Source organism: Cyprinus carpio, chromosome A23, assembly GCF_018340385.1.
Source record: "Cyprinus carpio isolate SPL01 chromosome A23, ASM1834038v1, whole genome shotgun sequence".
In the NCBI taxonomy this organism is placed as follows: Eukaryota; Metazoa; Chordata; class Actinopteri; order Cypriniformes; family Cyprinidae; genus Cyprinus; species Cyprinus carpio.
The window spans coordinates 20,833,512-20,843,511 of record NC_056594.1 but is presented as its reverse complement, the minus strand read 5'-3'; the positions used below and the strand labels follow the sequence as shown (position 1 = coordinate 20,843,511).

General features: G+C 39.8%; 1 protein-coding gene across 1 annotated transcript in view; it reads right to left on the bottom strand.

Annotated features, from left to right (window-relative positions):
* LOC109064921 (calmodulin-binding transcription activator 2-like) overlaps positions 1 to 10,000 on the bottom strand; it is a 34,162-nt gene that overhangs the window by 19,351 nt on the left and 4,811 nt on the right. The window contains 9 exon segments of the mRNA XM_042713818.1: positions 1 to 1,360; positions 1,483 to 1,577; positions 1,579 to 1,609; positions 1,870 to 2,020; positions 2,995 to 3,066; positions 3,148 to 3,283; positions 4,477 to 4,544; positions 6,841 to 6,944; positions 7,797 to 7,897. The exon segment at positions 1 to 1,360 is cut by the window's left edge and continues 295 nt beyond it. Coding sequence (XP_042569752.1) covers positions 1 to 1,360; positions 1,483 to 1,577; positions 1,579 to 1,609; positions 1,870 to 2,020; positions 2,995 to 3,066; positions 3,148 to 3,283; positions 4,477 to 4,544; positions 6,841 to 6,944; positions 7,797 to 7,827 — 2,048 coding nt within the window. The 5' untranslated portion in view covers positions 7,828 to 7,897.

Here is a 10,000-nt window from a genome sequence, read left to right as displayed (position 1 = left end):
TCCATGGGCGTGACGTCTGATTCGAAATGTGCATGAGTGGGCGGAGACTGCTCCTCCTTCACTTGTACAGGACTCACGCTTGGGGGCGTGGCAGGGGGCGGGGTCAGATTCGGTGGTTGAATGCACATGGGGTGCGTTTCTAGAAGACAAGGGTGCTGTGACTCCGCCTTTTCTCTCTCTGGAGGCAGCTGATTGGTCGGCAGCACTTGGAGGGAGGGTGTTATATGGGTCGTCCTGTTGGCGGCCGGAGAGAGCTGATTGGGCAGGAGATGACTGGGCTGGGCTTGAGCGTTGAATCCGGTGGGAGGAGCTCCGTTGTCGGAGGGTGGACTAAACGAATCAAGTCCTAATGATGACTCCAGACACAACGGGAGAAGTGCGGGAATCGTTCGCGTTGGAGATAGCGAAAGAGACAGGGAGACCGGACTGGAGGAGGGATGACCCAGAACACTCTTCCTTTCCGTCTCAGAAGAGAGGGAGGATAGAGACGACGGCGGAGACGTGGGAGAAAGAGACAGAGCGAGAGACGGGGGCTGAGGAGATGTGGAAGGAGGCGGAGACGGGGAAGAGGAGGCGGAGATGGAGTGGGGTGTAAGGGCGGGGCCTCCATAGGTCTGCCCCTGTTTGGGGCTGTTGAGAAAGGAATCGGGGTCGAATGGGAGCAGCGAGGGGGACGGAGACGCTGGATGCAGGAGCATCCCGGGGGTGTCCCGGGAGGTCAGCAGGAGTCCTCCAATCACAGGGCTGGGCAGGAGAGTGAGTGACAGAGTGGCCACGCCCTGATTGGGTGGGGCGGGGCTCGTTGGGGAGGCGGAGCTTGGCGGAGAGAGCGTGTCCTGTTTGGGCGGCACAGGAGAAAGAACGAGCCGCCCGCCGGCGCGGGTGAGCGAAAGGTGGGTGGAGCCTAACTCAGTGTTTGGCTCCTCCCCACAGCCACGCCCCATCGCCGCTGCCGTCGTCATGACGATGAGCGCATTCTGCGGCAGTGCCACCGCTGCCAATCCGCACCGCTGGTCACCGTAGAATCTGTTTCCGTTGCTAAGAGCGATTGTCGCCGCCCGCTGCGTTTGGGGCGGACTCGAGGAGGACGAGGAAGAGGCAGAGCACGGTGAAGCCACGCCCCCCGTGTCCTCGACCCGCCCACCATCTTCTAGCGCACCGGACGGCTGCTTCCTCTCTGAAGGCATGACAGCGACTAAAGCATCGCTGGAGCCCAGCTCCCGCCCGGCCTCCGCTCCGGAGCCCTCACTGGCCAGATTCTGCAGCTCGCTGAGGGCGGGGTGAGGGGTGGGCAGTTTGGGCGAGATGATGCGATGTTTGGTGCTGTTGCAGCGGTGAGGAATGTTGGATCCGGGAGATGCTGTGGAAAACACAAATCAATGACCCTGGCAAAATCACACACTAGCATTCAAACGTATGGGGTCTATTTCATCAATGCAAAACAGCAATATTTACTGTATCTGTGTATTTATTTGTGTTTACCACAGAGGCAGGTGTGTGTTCGTGGTTGGGGTTTGGTCTGTTGGGTTTCCATTACAAACTGCACAATAAACACAAACAAAAACACAACAAAACACATTCACACACAAAACATAAAAAATACTGTGGACTAAACACACACAGAGAGTCTCAAATGTTCTGACGATCAAACGCTGAATTACTGAAAATGTAACACACACACCGAGTGATTTGATTTGCATTCAATTTTCAACACTTATTCTGCTTTTACCACAGTGACCACCTTTTTACTCTCATATGTAACAGATGTTAATATATTGTACTTCCAGAAGAAGCCATTCTGTGATACATTCAGATCAGGCGTGTGATTGGTTGTTTGGTGAGGCTGCAAGCGTGTGATTGGTCACTCACACATGGGTTTGAGTTGAGACAGCAGTTCGTCTCGGCTCCAGCGCAGACTGTCCCTGCGGTCGGTCAGAGCACACGACACCGGGCCACACGACTTCACACTGTCCTCCAGTGACGGCACGTTCAGATAGTGCACTAGAACAATGTCTGGGTTCTGAATACACACGGATCAAATTTTGTAATAAAACACTCTCATAATTTTTTTTTTTTTTTAATAAAACAGTGTCATTAAATTCTGATAATTGTAATAGACACACCAAAAATTTAATAAATCATAAAAATGTAAATATAATTAAAGATAAAAACTACTAATACAAAAATTAATTAAATCTGGAAAAAATTGAATCTATTTAAAAAATAAATGAAGAAATAGTTTTAGAATAAAAATAATGAAAATAAAACACTGAAAATGCATTAAATCATGAAAATGTTTATTTAAAATGAATAAACATTTTTACAATAAAAGCAATTAAAATAAAACAATTACATTTTAATCACAAACATTTAAAAATGAAATAAAAAAGAGATAAAGAATATTAAATAAAACTTACTAAAAAATTAAGTTTTAAAAATATAAAATTAAAACAAGGAAAGTTTTTAAATAAAAACAATTAATATAAACAAATGACTAAACGTATTAAATCATAAAAATGTAAAATTGACAGATAATTTTAATGTAAAAAAAAACCAAATAAAACACAAAAAAAATTAAAATTGAAATAAAGACATGATTTAAAAATAAAAAAATTAAAATAAAACCCCAAAAATTATGAAATCAAATATGTACAATTAAAATAATAAGAAATACTTTAAAATTAAAATAAAACACTATAAATTTTATAAATCATAAACATGTAAAATTTAAATAGAATACAAACAATTAAAATAAAACACTTATTAAAATTTATCAATTCATAAAAATGTAAAATTAAAATAATTTTTTTTTTTCAGTTTTTATTTTAATTTATTTTTTAAGTTAATTATTTTATTTTGTAAACAATATACAATGCAAACGTAATGCGTAGATGCTGCATAAAAAAATTTTTATTACTAAAATAACTTCTTTGACATGCACACATCCTGGCTTCTGATTGGGTAGATTAGTGTCACATGCTCATAATTACTAACCTGCAGCAGCCAATAGCATCTTCTGTGGAATGTTGGAACGATGGAGGAATGAACATAACAACCGTAAAGACACTGCAGGAGCAGAGAGGGGAACGAATGAGCGTCACGTCATCACACACACACACATGTTTGAGCTCTAGGTGGCGCTCACACCTCCATGCCCTGAACCTTCAGCTTCATGTGATCCTCTCTGGTCGTCTTTCCGTCCTTCCTCTTCTTCCAGCAATATCCATCTTTCCTGTATTTGACCTTCTTGCGATTGTACAGGATGACTGAACCGTTCTGTGGCCTGTATGTGAACACACGGACAGCCGTCATCAATTTCATTCGCCAAATTAATCAGAAACGAGGAATACAATCAGACAGCTTAACCTTTCAAATGCAAAGATTTTTTTCCCCATAAAAATATAGAACAATTTCTATCAGACGATACCTACCTTTTGACTCTCCTTGCTACGATCTTGGAGATATGAGTCATTATTTTTGTGTATGGCACTCAGAAAACAACAGTTTTTAAAATTCCTTTAAAATTTTAGATTTGAAACAGATACAGCTTACATGCTGGAGAACATCATCAAAAAAGAATTTTCCTCCTACTTTATTTCTGCAGAAAAATGTCCAAATGAAATATTTTTTTATTATTTTTTATAAATTATATTTTTTTTCCACTGAAAGTACATTGTTTTCTATCAAACAATACCAACCTTGTGACTCTCCTTGCTACAGTTTTTGAGTTATGAGTCATTATTTTTGTGTACATCAACACAACACCTTAGCAACCACCCCAAGTACCTTAGCAACCGCCTAGCAACCTCCCAGAACAGCCTAGCAACGCCTAGCAACACCTTAGCAACCACCCCAAGTACCTTAGCAACCGCCTAGCAACCTCCCAGAACAGCCTAGCAACCGCCTAGCAACACCTTAGCAACCACCCCAAGTACCATAGCAACCACCAATCAAAATAAAAACAACCAGTAACATTCAATGCTATTGAGTGCAGTACGAGTAAAATGTACCCTAGCAACCACCTAGCAACCACCCCAAGTACCTTAGCAAGTGCCTAGCAACCTCCCAGAACAGCCTAGCAACCGCCTAGCAACACCTTAGCAACCACCCCAAGTACCTTAGCAACTACCTAGCAACCGCCTAGCAACCACCCAGGTTACCATAGCAACCACCTACCAACCACCCAGAACACCCTAGCAACCACCTAGCAACCACCCAGAACACCTTAGCAATTGCCTAGAAACAACCTAGCAACCGAGTGGCGAATTTTGCCACTGCAAGCACCACTCACATTTTCTTCAGGAAATGTACATTCTAGTTCATATTACTTTCCTAATTAAGTTTTTATTGCTATAACTGTTGTCAGGTGTGAATTACAATGTTTCTCATCCTCAGCATTTCAGATTGAACTGCTGCTGATATTTGGGTATTTTTTCACTGTGTGTAAATGAAATCAAATGCGATCACACGACTGACCTGGTCTTAAGCGTGCAAGAAAGCCACTCGTCATGTCTGTCGAACGAAATCAGGAAGGATGCAATTTCCTGAAACACACACACATGAACATTTACACCATCACAAACCAGCTGTTTCGGTGTGTTGAGATCGGACACAACTAAACTAAACTAAAAATAATAAATAATAAAAAACATTTTCATTACTAAATAAATAAACAAACAAATAAAGTAACTTCAACTTATTATATTTCAGCTAGTTACTCATTTTCATTTAGATTAACTTGATGTACTAAAATAATAAAAAGACATTTAAAAATTACAAAATCATGAAAACCAATTACTAAAACTTTAACTAAAACTAGATTAAAAAAAAGTTTGTCAAGCCTGATGTTTGAAAATTTAGATAGATTAGATAAATGTTGATAACATGTTTCTAGCATAATTAGCATGTTATTAACATGATTGGCCTGTAACAAGAATATCAAAGTAACTATCATCATTATCATATCATTAGCATCAAGTAACTAGGATGTTGCTACCATTACTAACAAGTGACTAGCATGTCGCTAGCATGGTTAGCAAGTTACTAGCATGTCACTAGCATGTTTATAGCATGAATAACATGTTACTAGCATGTCACTAGCATGTTTCTAGCATGATTAGCATGTTACTAGCATGTTATTAGCATGATTAGCAAGTTACTAGCATGTCACTAGCATGTTTCTATCTTGATTAGCATGTTATTAGCATGCTTGCTAGCATGACTAGCAAGTAACTAACATGTTGCTATCATGATTAACAAGATACTAGCATGCTGCTAGCATGTTTTTAGCATGTTACTAGCACATTATTAGCATGATTAGCATGTTGCTAATAAGATTAACAAGTTACTAGCATTTTGCTAGCATGTTTCTAGCATGATTAGTATGTTACTAGCATGTTTCTAACATGTTTCTAACATGACTAGCATGTTGCTAGCATGTTTCTAGCATGTTTATCAAGTTACTAGCATGTCATTAGAATTTTCTAGCATGATTAGCATGTTAGTAGCATGATTAGCAAAGTAACTAGCTTGATTAGAAGGTTATTAGCATGTCATTAGCAAGTTATGATTAGCAAGTAACTAGAATGTTAGCATGATTAGCAAGTTACTATCATGTTTGCTAGCATTTTTCTAGCATGACTAACATGTTACTAGTACGATTAGCAAGAATCTAGCATTTTGAAAGCATGATTAGCAAGTTACTAGCATGTTATTTACATGTTTCTAGCATTATTAGTGTTACTAGCCTTTTGCTAGCATGATTAACATGCTACTAGTATGTTGCTAGCATGATTATCAAGTGACTAGCATGTTTCTAGCATTACTATCAAGTTATAAGCATGTCGCTAGCATTTTTGTAGCACGATTAGCATTTTACTAGCATGATTAGCAAGTAACTAGAATGATTAGCAAGTTACTAGCATGTCGCTAGCATGTTTCTAACATGTCACTATCATGTTGCTAGCATTAGCAAGTAAACTAGCATGTTGCGAACATGATAAGCAGTTACTAGCATGTTTCTAGCATGTTTAAAATGTTACTTGCATGCTGTTAGCATGATTAGCAAGTTACTATCATGTCACTAACATGTTGCTACCATGATTAGCATGCTACAAGCATGTTGCTAGCATGATTAAGTTACTAGCATGCTACAAGCATGTTTCTAGCATGATTAGCATGTTACTAGCATGTTTAAAGCATTTAGGAGCCATCATAAACCAGCTGTTTTGGTGTGTTGTTAAAACTTAAATAAATAATTATATAACTCAAATTATACTTCTAAATAAAAGTAATTTAAATATTACATTCATAAAAATGTAAAACTAAAATTATTAAATCAAAAATAAAAACAATTAAAATAAAACACTAAAAACTGATTAAATCATATAAATGTAGCACTAAAATCATTTCAAAAGTCGAGTCACCTTTATATGTATAGCGCTTTCTACGATACTGACTGTCAAAGCAGCTTCAGAGTCAAACAGGAAAATAGAGACGATCAAATCCAAAGACGCTCGTAACATACAAGCAATCAAAATAAAACACATTAAAAAGATCTAATAAAACAATCAACTTATTAACAGATTAAAGAGATCAGTGTAAATGTGATACGTTCCTCGTCCACGTCACGGTAAAAAAACATTTCTGTTATTTGAAATTTAAAAAATGATAACGGACGGAAAACAGAACATTAAAACATTTCAACTAATTTTATTTCATCTTTTTGTACAGAAACTGAAAATAAAAACAACAGATATATTTAAACAAAACATGACATATAAAATAGAAACTAATTTGAATCAGCAGCATGAAGTGTTAGTGCAGGAGCAGCGCACGCACCTCATTGGTGTTCCAGCGCAGTCTCTCTTTGGGTAAAGTGGTGGTGCGAGGCAAACACTCCAGCAGCTTATTGGGTACAAATGCTTTCATCTGACCGCTGGTCTCTGTTCAACACAAAACACCGGTCAGCAGCACGCTTCACTAGTGCTAGCATGATACTGATACTACTGAGTCACACACAGGGGGAGAGAGAGAGAGTGTGTGTGTGTGTGTGTGTGTGTGTGTGTGTGAGAGAGAGAGAGTGTGTTAGTGTGTGTGTGTGTGTGTGTGTGATGTGTGTGTGTGTGTGTGTGTGAGAGAGAGAGTGTGTGTTTTTTTTTTTTTTTATATATGTGTGAGAGAGAGAGTGAGTGTGTGAGTGAGTGTGTGAGAGAGAGAGTGTGTGTGTGTGTGTGTGTGTGTGTGTGTGTGTGTGTGTGAGAGAGAGAGAGTTTGTGTGTGTGTGTGTGTGTGTGTGTGTGAGAGAGAGAGTGTGTGTGTGAGTGTGTGTGAGAGAGAGAGAGTGTGTGTGTGTGTGTGTGTGTGTGTGTGTGTGTGTGTGTGTGTGTGTGTGTGTGAGTGTGTGTGTGTGTGTGTGTGTGTGTGTGTGTGTGTGTGTGTGAGTAGAGTGTGTGTGTGTGTGTGTGTGTGTGTGTGTGTGTGTGAGTGAGTGTGCGTGTGTGCGAGTGTGTGTGTGTATGTGAGAGAGTGTGTGTGTGAGTGTCTGTGTGTGTGTCTGCGTGTGTGTGTGTGTGTGTGTGTGTGTGTGTGTGTGTGTGTGAGAGTGTGTGTGTGTGAGAGTGTGTGAGAGTGTGTGTGTGTGAGTGAGTGTGTGTGTGCGTGAGTGAGTGAGTGCGTGTGTGTGTGCGAGTGTGTGAGTGTGTGAGTGTGCGTGTGAGAGAGAGTGTGTGTGTGTGTGTGTGTGTGTGTTAGAGAGTGTGTGAGTGTGAGTGTGTGTGTGTGTGTGTGTGACGGACCGGACTCAGTCGTCGTGTCCTTGTTGTTCATGGTGAAGTTCACACACTCCTCCGGCCTGCAGGAGGCAGTCACATGATCCGGGGAGGACAAAACTGCAACACTGACAGGAAATTTAATAAAAGTCAGCAGAAATAAAATTAAAGTCTAAAAAAAACACATTTTATTTCAGCTAGTTGCCAACATTTCAAGATGATTCTATTAAAAACTACAGACATATAAAAATAAGAAGAATTAAGATTCATATTTGCATCTTTTCATTGAGCTGAACGTCAGAGGAAAGTTATGATGTGATTACAGAAGATTACAAGCATCAAATCAAATGTACTCTCCCAGATCATGTCCACGGTTATGATGAATAATTCGTTAGTTATAAACCAAGTAAAATAAAAAAGGACACTGAAGTAGAAATATTACTTGATGATAATCAATTTATCAAATATATACAGGTCCTTCTCAATAAATTAGCATATTGTGATAAAAGTTCATTATTTTCCATAATGTAATGATAAAAAAAATTAAACTTTCATATATTTTAGATTCATTGCACACCAACTGAAATATTTCAGGTCTTTTATTGTTTTAATACTGATGATTTTGGCATACAGCTCATGAAAACCCAAAATTCCTATCTCAAAAAATTAGCATATTTCATCCGACCAATAAAAGAAAAGTGTTTTTTTAATACAAAAAAAGTCAACCTCCAAATAATTATGGTCAGTTATGCGCTCAATACTTGGTCGGGAATCCTTTTGCAGAAATGACTGCTTCAATGCGGCGTGGCATGGAGGCAATCAGCCTGTGGCACTGCTGAGGTGTTATGGAGGCCCAGGATGCTTCGATAGCGGCCTTAAGCTCATCCAGAGTGTTGGGTCTTGCGTCTCTCAACTTTCTCTTCACAATATCCCACAGATTCTCTATGGGGTTCAGGTCAGGAGAGTTGGCAGGCCAATTGAGCACAGTAATACCATGGTCAGTAAACCATTTACCAGTGGTTTTGGCACTGTGAGCAGGTGCCAGGTCGTGCTGAAAAACGAAAGTCTTCATCTCCATAAAGCTTTTTCAGCAGATGGAAGCATGAAGTGCTCCAAAATCTCCTGATAGCTAGCTGCATTGACCCTGCCCTTGATAAAACACAGTGGACCAACACCAGCAGCTGACATGGCACCCCAGACCATCACTGACTGTGGGTACTTGACACTGGACTTCAGGCATTTTGGCATTTCCTTCTCCCCAGTCTTCCTCCAGACTCTGGCACCTTGATTTCCGAATGACATGCAAAATTTGCTTTCATCCGAAAAAAGTACTTTGGACCACTGAGCAACAGTCCAGTGCTGCTTCTCTGTAGCCCAGGTCAGGCGCTTCTGCCGCTGTTTCTGGTTCAAAAAGCACACGCCTGTGCACGGTGGCTCTGGATGTTTCTACTCCAGACTCAGTCCACTGCTTCCGCAGGTCCCCCAAGGTCTGGAATCGGTCCTTCTCCACAATCGTCCTCAGGGTCCGGTCACCTCTTCTCGTTGTGCAGCGTTTTTTGCCACACTTTTTCCTTCCCACAGACTTCCCACTGAGGTGCCTTAATACAGCACTCTGGGAACAGCCTATTCGTTCAGAAATGTCTTTCTGTGTCTTACCCTCTCGCTTGAGGGTGTCAATGACGGCCTTCTGGACAGCAGTCTTACCCATGATTGCGGTTTTGAGTAATGAACCAGGCTGGGAGTTTTTAAAAGCCTCAGGAATCTTTTGCAGGTGTTTAGAGTTAATTAGTTGATTCAGATGATTAGGTTAATAGCTCGTTTAGAGAACCTTTTCATGATATGCAAATTTCTAGAGACAGGAATTTTGGGTTTTCATGAGCTGTATGCCAAAATCATCAGTATTAAAACAATAAAAGACCTGAAATATTTCAGTTGGTGTGCAATGAATCTAAAATATATGAAAGTTTAATTTTATAATTACATTATGGAAAATAATGAACTTTTATCACAATATGCTAATTTTTTGAGAAGGACCTGTACACTACCTGTCAAAAGTTTGGAATCACTAAGATTGTACATGATTTTACAGATGTATACATTATCATTTAAAAGTTTAAAAGAAAAAATAATATTTTTATTCATCAAGGATGCATTAAATTGATCAAAAGTGTCAGTAAAGACATTTCTAATGTTACAAAAGATTACTATTCATCAAACTATTCATCAAATTG